Source organism: Chelonia mydas, chromosome 10, assembly GCF_015237465.2.
Source record: "Chelonia mydas isolate rCheMyd1 chromosome 10, rCheMyd1.pri.v2, whole genome shotgun sequence".
NCBI lineage: Eukaryota > Metazoa > Chordata > Testudines > Cheloniidae > Chelonia > Chelonia mydas.
In genome coordinates, this window is record NC_051250.2 from 49,542,236 (window position 1) to 49,558,491 (window position 16,256).

Below are 16,256 nucleotides of genomic sequence, written 5' to 3' on the forward strand. Positions count from 1 at the left end.
TACTTGTAGGTCTGTTATTTTAAAATCCACCTTTAAGTGCTGTGTACATTTTGTTGTTTGTTTTTTTAAATGCTCCCAAATTCTCAGAAAATCTGTGTTAGATCTTATAGATACAGGCTACCCAAGAAATATTCAATCTCTAAGCCAGAACACCAGTGACTCTTGCGTATTAGATTCCTCTTCCCTGTAAGGTATCTGAGTAGTGTCTACATTTGACAAGCCAGAGACTCTTCAGGAGAGAGGTGCCATAACATGATGATTTAGAAGTTCTTGGAGGGCTATGACTGTGGCTGATGAGAGGCCTACCCACCCCAACTTCTGCACCATTTTAATGGCAAGTTTCATTGTAGGCTGACTGGGTGAGACATCTCATATCTCAATACCTGCCTGTTTAGATTTTTTTAGTAAGTTTAATATCAGGATACTTGTTCTTTTAGCAGAATCTTACATCAAAAAAGATTCTGCAGGAGGGCAGAAGGACATTTTCCTAAAAACACAAACACCACAGGAGAACTGTGAAATAGTCTTGCACGCACCTGAGTTATACTGTGGTAACTGAGTGACTCCAAATAGAGCTATGAAATTATTTATACCCCTCAAGGGTTCTGAGAACTTGTTCTTGCAGTTGCTGTGATGGTGTTATAGTTCCAAGAGGTGTTTAGACATTCATTTCAATTTCCTGTATTCACGTATGATGAATATGACGAGTTTTATTTAACTCCGGCCCACACAAGAAGCCCTTTTATATGTTCTTTAGAGATTTTCCATTACAGCACAAAGGCACAAAGAATTTTAGAGATCCTTAATTGTAAAATTAATGTATTCCCTCGGTCCACTGTGAAGCATAGTACCTTTGACCACCTAGGAAAAACACACTGGATAAGAGAATATATAGCAATACAGCAATAAGTGCTAGCCTTCCACTCTAGGAAATAGCTAGAGAATATGACAGGGAGGGACAGCATGAAGGGGAAGGGGAGGAAAAATAGAAAATATCTTGCTTCATATATGTCACACAATTTAGAGAAACATCAGCTATTGCTATGACTGAAATATTGTATCCAAGCATGTTCTGTAGATGTTTGAAGTTTCAGCAGAACAAAAATGAAGCTTCCATCCTACATGATCCCTTAGTGTACATCTACATGCAGTTAAAAACCTGCAACTAGCCCATGCCAGATGACTTGGGTTCGGGCTAAGGGGCTGTTTCACTGCGGTGTGGACATTCATGCTCTGGCTGGACTCTGGGCTCGAGAACCCTGTGAGATTGGAGGTTCCCAGAGCTCAGGCTGCATCCTGGCCCCAAAGGACTACACTGCAATGAAATAGCCCCTTAGCCTGAGCCCCCTAGTTCAAGTCAGCCGGTACAGGCCAGCTGTGTCTAATTGTAGTGTAGACATACCCTTAGTGATCCCAGCAGAAATACAGCTGCTACTGTTCGAATAATTTGCATGAGGGAGATTAATGAAATTTTCTTATTTCAGTGAAGAACATGTAAAGTATTTTAATTCATAAATTGGGAAGTTTTAATATACTCATAGTTACATTAACTTATCCACATTACAGACATCTATAGTGTCAAAAAAAATATTAAAACACATTATCAAGGTTGCAAAGTCAAGCACTCAAAATTTCAGAAATGCCAGAAATAAAGTTGTCCATGCAACCCTAAGTTGGCTCCCTTGTGCATATGCATTATGATGGTCTTTAAATCACATAATTTTTTAAAGAAGTATAGTTGGATAAATAGTAGCTTCCCACTTTTTAAAGAAACAAATGGAAAAAAAACCCAAGTGCTATCATGTGGAACCATGCTGATGCCTAAATTTGGTTCATCAGTAGGGTCCAGATCCTCAGATGCACAGCACAGATCTCTACCACTCAATTTAATGATGTAACTAGTAGCTCTAGTAGGCGGTTTTCCTCTATGTGGACAAGCCACTAGAAAGGGATGATATACTGTCAGTGGGTTTTACAGCTACGTACTGACAGAGGAAAGAAGAGACTAAGAACCTCAAACTGGACCCAGGAGCCACAGAGGAGAGTGTGTTCAGACATCCTTCTGCCCCCTGCCATATACCTCAGCTAACCCACTCACTCACCTTCCCCTCCTCTGAATGCCTCCGCCGCCACACTCCCTGCATTTGAGACATGCGGTTTCTTCCTCCTCTCTGACTGGGCACCAGTAGCAGGTGCACTGAGAACACAGGAGCAATAGTCTCCCTGCTCTCAGTGCCTATCCCCAGAAAAGTACCCTCTGGCTGCCAGGAAGAGTCCTGTTCACCCCAGGTTGGAGCATGCCTGGTGCTGAGTGAATATTTAGGGATCTAACTGTAACAAGCCTCTCCCGTGCATGTACAAACTGCAATTTTTCAGAGGCATACAACTTGACCAGATTTGGGGGAAATTTACACAGGGATAGCAGCAAAAGGCACACCTGACACTAGCGCTGCCTCCCTACTAAGTCTAGGGTCCCTGCAGATTTCCCTCAGCAAGGCTACTTTACTCTTAAGCCACTCCCAGCCTCTGGCAGCTAGCTCCTCTCTTTTGTGTGGTCCAGGCTGGTTTCCACAGAGGTTAACAGGCCCCAGTTATTTCTGGGCCTTGCTTGGAATCCATGGCTGTCTGACTAAGCCACTCACCTGCCCCTCTGAGGCCCTGGACAGGCAGTATATCCTATAAAACAATACAATGGTGAGATGAACAGGTCACTGCCAGGTGTGACTGTAACAAAATAACTAACTCTTTCCCTATGAAGGTAGCATTCCTGATGAAGTACATAACCAAAAATCTGTGTTTATTCCTCCAGCCATGACCTTTTCTTGGGCACCAACTAGTATTTGCACACACAAACAGACACTGCATATATACAATGAAATTCAGCATGACAAACCATGGACAAGTTTACTGCCTTGTCACAAGTTCTCATGTAGTTATCTAAACTAGGGCTGTCAATTAAATGCAGTCAACTTTCACGCGATTAACTCAAATTAATAGCAATTAAAAATCACGATTAACTGCAGTTTTAATCACATTGTTAGACAATACCAATTGAAGTTTATTAAATATTTTGGATGTTTTTCTACATTTTCAAATATATTAATTTCAATCACAACACAGAATACAAAAAAGTGTACAGTACTCACTTTATATTGTTTTTATTACAAATATATGCACTGTATTTCAATTACCTCATACAAGTACTGAAGTGCAATCTCTATCGTGAAAGCACAACTTACAAATGTAGATTTTTTTTTTTTTGTTACATAAGTGCACTCAAAAAACAAAACAATGTAAAACTTCAGAGCCTACAAGTCCACTCAGTCCTACTTCTTGTTCAGGCAATCGCTCAAACAGGTTTGTATACATTTATGGGAGATAATGCTGCCCGCTTCTTATTTACAATGTCAACTGAAAGTGAGAACAGACATTCGCATGACACTTTTGTAGCCAGCATTGTAAGGTATTTACATGCCAGATATGCTAAACATTCATATGTCCCATCATGCTTCGGCCACCATATCAGAAGACATGCTTCCATGCTGATGACACTCATTAAACAAATAATACATTAATTAAATTTGTGACTGAACTTCTCGGGGGAGAACTGTAAGTCTCCTGCTCCGTGTTTTACCCGCATTCTGCCATATATTTCATGTTATAGCAGTCTTGGATGATGACCCAGCATGTTGTTCATTTTAAGAACACTTCCACTGCAGATTTGACAAAATGCAAAGAAGGTACCAATGTGAGATTTCTAAAGACAGCTACAGCACTCAACCCAAAACTTAAGAATCTGAAGTGCCTTCCAAAATCTGAGATGGATGAGGTGTGGACCATGCTTTAAGAACTCTTAAGAGTAACACTCTGATGCAGAAACTACACAACCCAAAACACCAAAAAAGAAAATCAACCTTCTGCTGGTGGCATCTGACTCAGATGATGAAAATGAACATGCATTGGTCTGCACGGCTTTGGATCATTATTGAGCAGAACCCACCATCAGCATGGATGCATGTCCTCTGGAATGGTGGTTGGAGCATGAAGGGATGTATGAATCTTTAGCACATCTGGCACATAAATATCTTGCAACACCGACTACAACAATGCCATGCATTATCTCGCGTAAATGTATACAAACTTGTTTGTCTGAGCAATTGTCTGAACAAGAAGTAGGACTGAGTGGATTTGTAGGCTCTAAATTTTTAGATAGTTTTGTTTTTGAGTGCAGTTATGTAACAAAAAATAAATCTACATTTGTAAATTCAACTTCCATGATAAAGATTTTGCACTACAGTACTTGTATTAAGTGAATCAAAAAATACTATTTTTTATTTTTATACAATGCAAAAATTTATAATGAAAAATATAAAGTGAGCACTGTACACTTTGTATTCTGTGCTGTAATTCAAATCAATATATTTGAAAATGTGGAAAACATCCAGACATTTATATAAATAGTATTCTATTGTTGCTTAACAGTGCGATTAATCGTAATTAATTTTTTTAATCGCTTCACAGCCCAAAGCCATACAAAAGCAAAAGTATTCCATGCTTATTGAATAATTTGTTACCACTGAACAACGATGAATTCACAAAGAGACTAAACAACAAGCCAAGCAAGTTTTGGAAAGTTCTTCAATTGTACCAGGTATCCCAGGACACCATTTGTTTGGCCATATGGTTTACTGATGATCACTGCCAGAACATGAACACATAACCATCATTATAACCCCTTCTGCTAAAGGTTGTATTAAAAAGCTAAATTATTAAATACTACACCAAGAACTACAGTTAGTAGAATGTTCTACTTATACCAAAAGCAGCAAGGAAATCCACAGCTGAAGGCTGTTTACCATATTTCTTCCCATAGGAAGGTCCAACAGGTGCATTACATCTTTAACGGGGTGCCCCTTCAGGTATGTCCACACAGCATTTTGGAGCCTGCAGGAGTGAACCTTGCAGCCTGCATCGACAGATTATGGTTAGCGGGACTCATGCTAGCACTCTAAATACAGCCATGTAGACAGCACTTTGGGCTGGACCTTAGCCTCTGAAGCCCATCCCCCCCCCTTGGGCTATTTTTAGTACTTTAGCGCAGGCTTCACTAACACAAGTCTGTCAACCTGGGCTGGAAGGCTTGTTCCTGCAGGCTCCAAAATGCCTGTGTTGACGTACCCTTTGTGTCTAATTATTGGAAGACATATGGTAAATTTCACCTTCAGTTGTTAATTTCCTTGCTATTTCTGCATGGTCTTCTAAATGTAATTTATACTGTGGATTTTTACATCCAGATAATTAAAAGCCACACGTCAAGAACCAAGTCTACATGCTGAATACTTCAGGCAAATTACATGAATACTTCCCTATTTCTCCCCTCCCTCCCCCCAAACAAATGAACGTATAATGAATCAATATTAATCCATACGGCAACTAATATCCTGCAAAAAAAGTAGGATCAGCAGATCGAGGGACATGATCGTTCCCCTCTATTCGACATTGGTGAGGCCTCATCTGGAGTACTGTGTCCAGTTCTGGGCCCCACACTACAAGAAGGATGTGGAAAAATTGGAAAGAGTCCAGCGGAGGACAACAAAAATGATTAGGGGGCTGGAACACATGACTTCTGAGGAGAGGCTGAGGGAACTGGGATTGTTTAGTCTGCGGAAGAGAAGAATATGGAGGGATTTGATAGCTGCTTTCAACTACCTGAAGGGGGTTCCAAAGAGGATGGAACTAGACTGTTCTCTGTGGTACCAGATGACAGAACAAGGAGTAATGGTCTCAAGTTGCAGTGGGGGAGGTTTAGGTTGGATGTTAGGAAAAACTTTTTCACTAGGAGGGTGGTGAAGCACTGGAATGGGTTACCTAGGGAAGTGGTGGAATCTCCTTCCTTAGAGGTTTTCAAGGTCAGGCTTGACAAAGCCCTGGCTGGGATGATTTAGTTGGGGATTGGTCCTGCTTTGAGCAGGGGGTTGGACTAGATGACCTCCTCAGGTCCCTTCCAACCCTGATATTCTATGATTCCCGCCGCCCCCCGCCCTCTTTAAAAACAAAACAAAACAAAAACATTGTAGCAATCAAAAGCCACCTTGGAGACAGTCCCAGTCACCTTCCTTAAAATACAAGAAAATTTCAGTTTGTTAGGCAGTTAGTTATATTTTAGCCTGCAGGAAACTTACTAAATTCCTTGAAAAATAATGTTTTCTGATTTTTACAAGTATACTTTGATTGCATATCATCAGGTTTTTCTTCACTGTATTGTAGAGAGTTCACAGCATTACAAAAAAACACTAAGCATGTATGTATCAAAAAATTAATAATTCTTCCGAATTATATTAAAATAAGCTATTCCTTCCTTGCACAGTATAAGAAATGTTTTGATTTGATACAATTCTAATAATTGCACCAAAGGTTCTCAAGCCAGAAATAATGCCACTAAACAGTCTTTACTGGTACAGAACTTGTACTCCAGCAGTTTTCAATTTAAACAATCTGTACATTACAGTCCTCCAAGTCCGTCATGTCAGTGCTCAGTTTCATTACCACCTCCACTGCAAAACTGTCTAGGACAAATTAGTTATCTGTTAAAATCTTTCCTACTAAAATCAAAGACTCTGAAAAATGTTCAGGTTTAAGTTTGAGAAATTTTACAGCTGTGGAAACCACAGTTCCAGCTGAATTCTGGAGCACGTTTACTCTAAAACCACACATTAAACTACCCCCAAAAGTAATGAACTAATTATAATTTCTGCATAATGGCAATACCAATGACTAATATTCAAATGCTTCCCATTAGAGATTTTAATAGGTTTTAAGTTCTTATGTACAAATCTATTTATCATTTAAATATTTTCAGAATGTATAAGTTACACCATTGACAATTTAACAAAATGTTCTCTCAGACAGTTTCAAGTCATCCAAAAAACTCAAACCTTTTGGAATTACTATTCAAGTACTTTAAAAAGAGCTGCCTGCATTCTGATGTGAAAGTATATGCAAACATCCAAAAGTATTGGGGTGGGAGTGGAGCCTTGCGATGTGAAACCACTTTTTATTCAATCTGACCTGCAGTTAATGAAAAAGTAAAAAAACACTAGTTCCTCACCAGAGTATTGCTCTTCTTAATATCTTCTAATCGCTCCAACACTGAAGTCAGGTTTGGGTCATCTGATTCCACAAACCATATTGGTGATGAAGAAGGATAAGACTCCTGTAATAGAAATGACAGTTAAACATCCATACCATCCAATAGTTAAGTAATACAATATTCGTGTCAGACTAACTTAAATTGTTAGATTATGTAGTAGCATTGATGCTTTTACCTCGGATTTACTTTAAGAAAAAATTAACTTTTCCCCAGCCTCTCTACCTCAACTTGTTATTCAAGCTTTTTCCTGCCACTTTAAATTTTCAGCCTATTTTCCTCTCAGTTCAACAATGGACCTACATAAGATTGAGGTTTAAAAGTAATTTTCCTTCACTTCTGAAGTTTAAGTCTGGAGGGCAGTGGACACCACAGAAAGTCAATGAACCTAGTACAGTCAGACTCATCACATATTACAAGCTAGAGCTATATTTTGAAGGACAAGAGTCAGACATATCTACATCCCAACTTCCTGTTTGTCAACAAAGTTTTAGACTCACTCAAGTATGTGAAACAAAAACATGAAAGCATTTGGTACCTATTCACAATCCTGACAGCACCACAGAAGAGGCACCAACATTTAACCCCAGAACAAGTTTCTCCTAACTCCTTTGGCAGCGTGCTCTAGGAGTACATGAGTAAGTAATTCACGTAACATGTCCCCATTATGTCCTCCAAGACCAGGACTTTAAGAGGCACCAATTTTATCTATGCTTCTGCTACTGTGGGCTTGTGAAAGGCCTCCAGAGTTTAAAGACTGCCTCCTGGAGAGCAGGGTCTCAAAATCTTCCTACTTCAAGGCTGCTTTCAAGGTACCACTATGACGAAAAAAGGGTTTTAAATTTGTTTTGTTTGATAGCAAAATGCCAAATATTTATAAACTAGTTAGAATAAAAAGAATTTTGTACAATCATAAAGCAAGTCTTTTATGCTATTTAGAAGCTGCCAAAGCTAACTCAAAGTTTTCAAGTAGTGTAGCAGTTTTATAAGACAAGTCTACCACTCCATCCTCCCCTTACTTAACATTCAATATTCCTACAAATTGTTTTTGCAGCTTTTTAGGTAATTCTCAGAATCTTCAGAAGAAGCCTGCTGTGAGTTACTGAATAATCCTGGTAGTTAGGATCAAAAGGCCATCCGTCCTAGCATAGATGGGTTAGTAAGAGGATCCTCTTCAGCTTTGTGCACTCCACACAAAACAGAGGCACAATTAAGGTTATGTCTATTCTACACACCTTTTAGTGACACAGCTGTGCTGCTACAGCCGTGCTGCTAAAAAGCGTGCAATGTAACCGCTGTTTGTCAGCAGGAGAGAGCTCTCCCCCCGACAAAAAACTTCCACCCCCCATGAGCGGTGGTAGCTTTGTAGACAGGAGAGCTGTCCTGCCAACAAAGTGCTGTTCACACGGGTGCTTTTTGTCAGTAAAACTTTTGTCGTCCGGGGTGGGGTGTTTTTTTCCACACCCCTGAATGACAAAAGTTTTACTGACGCAAGTCCAGTTAGACAAAGCCATAGACTGGTATTGCCAGGGTCTGCCAAGCCCAAAGCAAGACAGCATCTTACAGCAGATGTAGTGTTGGAATGAGGAGAGAAGGCAGGTGCAAGAAACTCCAAGAGGTGTATAAATGCTATACACTATGCAGCACATATCACGGCATTCTACCTGCCTCTAACCCTGTGGACAGATACTATGCTTAGGCAAATGCACCTTCAGTACACTTCCGTTATCTCCCACGTATTCCAGAAAAAAAAAACAAGGCCACAGCTGAACCTCATAGTAAACAAATAAATCAAAGAACAAAGTATGTTTTGAGATGCTATCTGCACTTACACAACTGTAGTTTAATTTTAAATTTAGAATATTTTTGAAGTGTATTTGCATTTGTAAGAGTAATGAAATATTAAGGCCTCACTTCAATCCTCTGCCATCCTTCAGAAGTCGTTGAGATATGGGGAAATTAGTGGCTTCCCCCAGAAAGTGAGACAAATTATGCAAGTCAGTAGTAAACTTTTGCCCACCCATCCCCGTTTACTTGATCATGACCACATGGCTATGCACATCTAAAAACTAAATTGTGCCCAAGAAAATCTCCAGCCCAAGATCTCTGTTGATGGCCAAGTTCCATGTTCCACCTCCTCAGTCAGTCACTGAACTTCACTAGTTTAGACATTCAGACATTGTCATCTGCAACCTCTCTCTGGAATAACATTTGCCATCAAACCACACTCATCTCCTCTCCTCCCTCCCTCCCCCCCTTGCCCCGGTTTTGTACAACAAAAAATGAAGGTTTTTTTATTCACTGAAGAGCCATTGGAAACACCACAAAAATCTCTTTTCCAGGCTGTGAGTGCATTGTAGCCGCACTATCACTATGCTTAAGTGAAAGTTTATTTCACAGCTTACTAACTGCAGTTAACTCCCATTGCTACTGCAAGATTACTGGCCGTTTTAGTGACTAATGAAATTAAGAGTAGTGTTCAAGTGTGCGCTATGACTATGTCCTTACACAGTTTCCTTCTTGTGATATTTATTCTTTGCTTTACAGTACCCTGTAAAAATTCCCAGCACCCTCTAGAAGACATGATTCCTGCCCCTAAAGCTTATGATCTAACGTTATTATTCAGTCATTAAAACCCCAAACAAGGTTTTGAACAAGCTTTGGAAGTGAATATAATGGATAAAAATACTTTGCTAGATCTTCATACTTAGGGTTAGGCATTTTGATCATTTGCAAAATCACTATGTATTTAAAACAGAAGTGCAGAGTATGTACCGCCAGACTTTGAAATGGAGAAATACAAGCATAGAAGAATTGGCTCTTATTAGCACTAAACTCGCTTCACAGATAACCCTTCTAATTGAAGAAAAGCTGATTTTTGCAAGAGGTCATATGGCTAGACAAGGTGCAGCAGGTTTTGGCAATAAAGATAGTGGAGTGCAGAATGCATCCCCAACAACACACAGCAAAAAAAATTCCGACTTCAGTGTTTATAAAGGTCAGTAGATAAGACAAATTAGCAGTAACAAAATTCTACTAGTAACTGACAGGTTTTATAAAACTGAGTTTTACAAGACTCCAGAGAAGCTACTTTTCCCTAAATGTTTGAATTGCTTAAGGATATCATACAGAAAGACTGTGTGTTACATAGTGAGGAGCAGTGTTAAAAATCAGTCATTTTTCACTTTGTTTTCAAGCATGTTGTAAATAAAGCAGAACCCTTGAGATGTCTATCAAGTTTTAGCTCCCAGAAATAGTCAAAAGTGTTTTCCAAGATACAGAAATAATTCTCTGTCCATGGCACCCAGAGCTTGGGTTTTTTTGGGGGAATGAGCTAAGGCGAAATCAGGCCAACAAATCTCCAGAAGTAGACTTGTGTTTATTAAATAAGTTGTCCAAAACAGCCAGGTTTGGTTATTCACTTTCTTCCTTTTCTCATGAGATTTATATTTAGTGGTCATCTTAATTGAAGTAAACTCCATCAAGAATTTGTGGACTTACTGAACCTTCCTAGTTGTATTCTTGCCTTGGTAAAGAGAAGGAAAGATTTTAGAAACACTAAATGCTATTTGAGAGACCGGGATGATATACATGTGATTCCAGCCAGGCAAATGATCTCATGAAAAAGAGACACTGTCAACTTCCATTGAAGCTGGGCATTTGATTAAGTAATTCAATCCAAATCTTAAGTATGAATCTCCCTATTTAATTCTCTTCTATAAATAAGAGTGATTAGTTAATTGCCCAGAGTTGTGTCAACCTGCCTTTGGATGCAAAGGGGGATGGGAGGAGACAACATCTTACTCACAGACCATTCTTCCAAATTATGCATTTAGAATCCGTTGAGACAGTTTTCTATTTATATTCTTTCCCTATCATTCTAAAGGCTCTTCTCTCACATCACCATGTGCCCCCAGCAGTACTAAAATATCCAGAACAGAGTTCTTCAGCTTTGTGAGCAAAATTCACCAAGGTCTGGAGGACCCATGTAATACTTTCTACACCATTTACAATAACCACTGTGTTGGGGAGGAGAAATGACAGCAGGGCAGCCTCCAAGGAGAACACTAGATTTGTGGATCTGGTGGTCCTAATATGTAAGTTGGGTTGAGTGGCTGATAAGATATGCAGTATCCTGCATTGGATGTTTTTTTCACCTTCTCACTCCAACACTTAACTAACTGGATTTTCTGCAAGTAAAGTAAATCTCACCCTATGTTGGGAAGCATGTTAAGACACAGGCAATATCCAGACCTGTTTCTGTATGGCACGTGTCATTAGGCACTTTTATTTTCTCTTCTATATTCAAGCTGTATGTTACATTTTAACACAAAATGAGTAAATGTGGAAAAAGCAGATTACAGTGACATATACTAAGCACAGTATTAATGGGAGTTGAACATGCAAAAGGAAAAGGATCTTCAAGTTCAATACCATTCCTATGCAGCCAGTGCATGAGAAAAAACTTAGTGAGTTAATGTTTCAGTTTTTAACCTAATTGTGCATGCACACACTTACTGTATATTCCAGTTTGGCACATAATCAAGGTATTTAAAGTTGACTCTTGATGGATATATTCACAATTTTAAGTGAGTAACAGCTTTGATAAATAGCATCAAAAGATTCTATAGATGAGCAGATAATAACTATTCTGACACATCATTTGTGTTATACTAGAGATGAGTCACCACCCATTTTGGAATATGGAATATAAACAAGCATTTCAAACATTCAAATCTGTAAATATAAAGAAGCTCACTTGAGATCTGTAATGAAACAAACAGCCATGGTACTTAGGATATGGCAAAAAATTCTATTGTACTCATGGCTTGGGAGGTCATCTGAACTACTCTGCAGAACCAGGGCTTGTAAAATTTACTAGATGACTAAACCTACCTACAAGCACCTGATCTGAGAGGGTTGGTGGGGTTTTTTTTTGTAAGGGGATGAGGAGTGGGGTTGGTGGTGCGAAGAGGAAGATAAGAAAGAATATCAATGCGGTATAGGGACAACAGCATCACCTGTGCATCTCTAAATAACTCATTGCCCAATTCTGGCATTTTAGGCAAGCAACCCTTGAATTCAAGAAATACCATTGTATTGATACCCACTATTATAAATATTAATTACCGTTATTTCTCAGGTGGTTGAAGGGTACTTTACGTTGGGCCTTTTGCCACACAATTCAACTGAGATGAGGTTGTATACTGTTCAGATGCAGAGTTACTGTTCACAAAAATGGTTGGTTGTCTTATAGCAGTTCTGCAAGGGAGCAATTTCTTGCTCTACAAATGAGAGCAGGAATTTGTTACAAGTAAAGCCTGCAGGCTTAAATTTGTGTAGCCTTTTTATAAGTTAATCTGTGTACTGTAAAAATTGCTCAGTAACAAGAACACTTGACATACTGAGCAATTACATCACACCAAAAGTGTACTGAGGCCGGAAGACAAAGGCTCAATGTTTACAGCCAACCTAGATACAGTTACCACTCATAGTACCCTTACATTCTGGAGAGCGTTTGTACTAACAAGAGGCCAGATTGTGTTGTCAAAAACCACAAACCTTTGTCTAGCTCCCACGCTATATAAAGCATCCAATAGCTAAACAATATCAAGGTAACGGTTAAATCTGGCCCATTAATAAATACCCAGGACACGAGAGGGAAGAGTCCCTAGGAGCTTGCCACTGCAATACAATTTTGGAACTGCATGTCTGTTAGTTGGCATAATGCTTCTTCATAAAGCCACCGCACAAGGAAGGATGAGAGGTTACAATGAGATACCACAATTCAGACACTAAGCTTCACATCCTGACATGTGCTTTCCTTACCTTTTGTCAGGGCTCTGACTTCTTAAAGGTAATAGAATATTTTGTAATTTTATAGTTATTTTTGCAGATTAGCTTGTTCATAGGGTAGACAGATTTGTCATTTCTGTCTAAGCATATACTATTGAAGACAATTTACCCTTAACAAGGATGTTTTTGAACTTGTATTTAGTATATAATTGTTACCTGTTTGACACCACGAGTTACCACTATACATTTTCTCTTTTTTTATGAAGTATGCTGTAGCAGTTATGCACAGCCCAAACTAGATTACTTCCAGAGTACACAGAATTAAGGTATGTGAAGTCACAGTAAAATGCTGTCTTAGTTATGTGTTACCATGGAAGTTTTGATTTAATCACAAACTTCATTATCCCACCCCCTGCAAGCTGTATAGCACAGGGGTGGCCAACCTGAGCCTGAGAAGGAGCCAGAATTTACCAATGTACATTGCCAAAGAGCCACAGTAATAAATCACCAGCCCAGCCCCCCCGCCCCCAAAATCAGCTCCCACCTTCCAGAGCCTCCTGCCCTCCGGCAGCCTGACCAGTCAGCACGCTCTGTGGGGGAGGGGAAGGAGTGAGGGCATGGCAGGCTTGCGGGAAGGGCAAGGACCTTGGGGGAAGGGGTGGAGTGGGGGCAGAGCCTGGAGCAGACCAGCGGGTTGAGCAGTGAGCACCCCCAGGCACACTGGAAAGTTGGCGTCTGTAGCTCCAGCCGCAGAGTCAGCGCCTATGCAAGGAGCTGCATATTAACTTCTGAAGAGCCACATGCGGCTCCGGAGCCACAGGTTGGCCACCCCAATATAGCAAGTGAACCTCTCCTTTATACAGTGGATCTATTAGACGCCACTCTGCCATGGTAGAGTGTGGCTATAATTAATGTTTTTATGTGTATATACTTACATGTTGCTAGTTCTTTCCTTCTTCCCATTTTAGTCAGACTGGATGTTTTATATTTCATTAGTTTATTAATTGTTAGTAGAAAAACTAAAATCTGGAGTTAAGAGTTGCAATAGCTCAAGTTTTCAAAGTAGTTATGTGTTTATTTTAAATCAAGTAGTTTAAATAGCTCAATCTTGCCATGGTAGTGGATCAAAAAATATCAAAACAGTAAGCTCGTTTTTAATTAAGCATGCTCTTATAATTAATAGAAATTAGATCTAACTTCCCCCCACACCATATAAACCATAGTCAGTTTGAATCAGAATTAAGTTAGCTGATAGTTTTTGCTTAACAAAATGTTGAACATCATAATGTTCCTTATGCCAACATTTCTGCCCAGCATTTTTTGTCACTACACTACAACACTTAAAAATGTTCAGGTTTGTTAATTGCTTCTGAAAAGCTAGCAGAGGACACTGAAGCCACTGTTTGGGACGGCACACAAAGGAGTCTTGGTCTCAGGAATGAAGCGGTAACTTTTATTATAGGAAGAGAGTTAAAAGTCTTCCCCCAGATGTGCATGCATGCACATCCTATTTACTTCAGTGGGAGTTAGTACATGCCTTTCACATGAGGACTTGCACTACAAGAGTTCTTCTACACAAAGCAGCTGGGAGGCATAATTCCCACCTTAGGTAGTCAGGCTCAAAGTAGTGGCATAAAATTCACACAGTGAAGCCATGGCTACATAGGCGGCAGGCTGGCCTAGCCACTGCCCTGTAGCTATAGTTACATTGCTAATTTTAGTGCACTGGCTTCAGCGGAGTAGGTGTACATACATCCGTCTGAGCAAGAATTACACCTCCCGCTTTTGTGCGGATGTACCCTTAAAATGCACAGGGTTTATCTCTCACTAGCCAACTATTGTACTATTACCAAGGCCCTGGTGGATAAATTTAGAAATCACCAGTTTTAATCAAGTCAGCAAGCAAAAAACCTTAAATTAAGTCAAGTTGGATCTTGTTTTGCATTTGTACTTTTTAGTTACTTTCCTAAAGAAAGGTTCATTCTTTGTGGTTGGTTTAACCACTAAAATGGTTTATCTGAAACCAAATATACTCTTAAACTAGATTTTGTACTAACCAGGAGGATGCAATATAAGCAGAATATATCTTAACATAACTTAAAATATGAATTTCTTGTTTGAAAATTGGCAGTGACATTTCTTACTTCTGAGTTTAAAAAAAATCTAGTTTGTGGTAAGTTACATTTAGATGGAAATTGGAATTCAATTAAGGATTCACAAAAACAACATTTAAAAATTATTTTTTATTAGTTAAAACTACTTTAAATGTGCTGATACATTAGGAAAAATCAAAAATCATCAAGACTTGGTTTTGTATTCAAAACTGACTTATTAAACAATTAACTGTAGAATCAGTGAGCTGACAGATGAAAAAAATCCAGCCCATTGTGACCAGAAGCAAAGGTATTTAGTTGCCTAAAGATGCAGACAGACACCTCTGACAATGCCATTTGGTTCACATATGCATCTTCAGGCACCTAAAAACTCTTTGAAAACCTGCGCCCGCCCCCGTCATCCTCTAACCTGGTTTTATTCCTAGATTGGGGGGGGGGGGGGGGGGGGGGGAAAGAGGGTGGAAATGCAGCTTTCCAGCTTTTTGAAATCCCAATTGGTTTCTCAACTTTGAATGAACCGGTCCGTGGTGGGCAAGGTTTTGTGGCCTACAACATGCAGGAGGTCAGACTAGATGATCATGGTGGTCCTTTTGACGTTAAAGTCTAAGAGTCCTAATTAAAAAAGTATGGTTTCTGCACCTATTATCTACACTGAAACCAAAAGTAATTAAGGCTAAAGCTTTTCTGCACAACAAAAACTGAAAATAAACTTACATTTTTCCAAGTGTAAATACCACCACTCAATCCACTGTAAAGACTGAAAAAAAATCACAGATACTAATAGGTATCAGAGCAGCAGCCGTGTTAGTCTGTATTCACAAAAAGAAAAGGAGGACTTGTGGCACCTTAGAGACTAACCAATTTATTTGAGCATAAGCTTTCGTGAGCTACAGCATCCGATGAAGTGAGCTGTAGCTCACGAAAGCTTATGCTCAAATAAATTGGTTAGTCTCTCAGGTGCCACAAGTCCTCCTTTTCTTTTTGCGAATACAGACTAACACGGCTGCTACTCTGAAACCTGTCATTACATAATGACACTTATAAACCTTGAGTTGACCTCAAAAGTTGGACATTTTCCACCTTGATTCTGTATTAAAAAAGCAGCATCTTAATTCATTACAATATGAGGGGGGACTCCATGTAGTATATTATGTTTCATTAAACTGTTTTTAATAGATTACAATAGCTTTAGGCCTTAA

The 16,256-nt window shown here is 39.4% G+C and overlaps 1 protein-coding gene across 3 annotated transcripts in view; it reads right to left on the minus strand.

Annotated features, from left to right (window-relative positions):
- Positions 1 to 16,256, minus strand: part of UBE2Q2 (ubiquitin conjugating enzyme E2 Q2) — an 80,590-nt gene that overhangs the window by 51,294 nt on the left and 13,040 nt on the right. For all 3 annotated transcript variants that reach the window (XM_037910251.2, XM_037910252.2, XM_037910253.2), the window contains exon 2: positions 7,109 to 7,213. In XM_037910251.2, the coding sequence (XP_037766179.1) occupies positions 7,109 to 7,213 (105 nt within the window). The remainder of the gene's footprint in view (positions 1 to 7,108; positions 7,214 to 16,256) is intronic.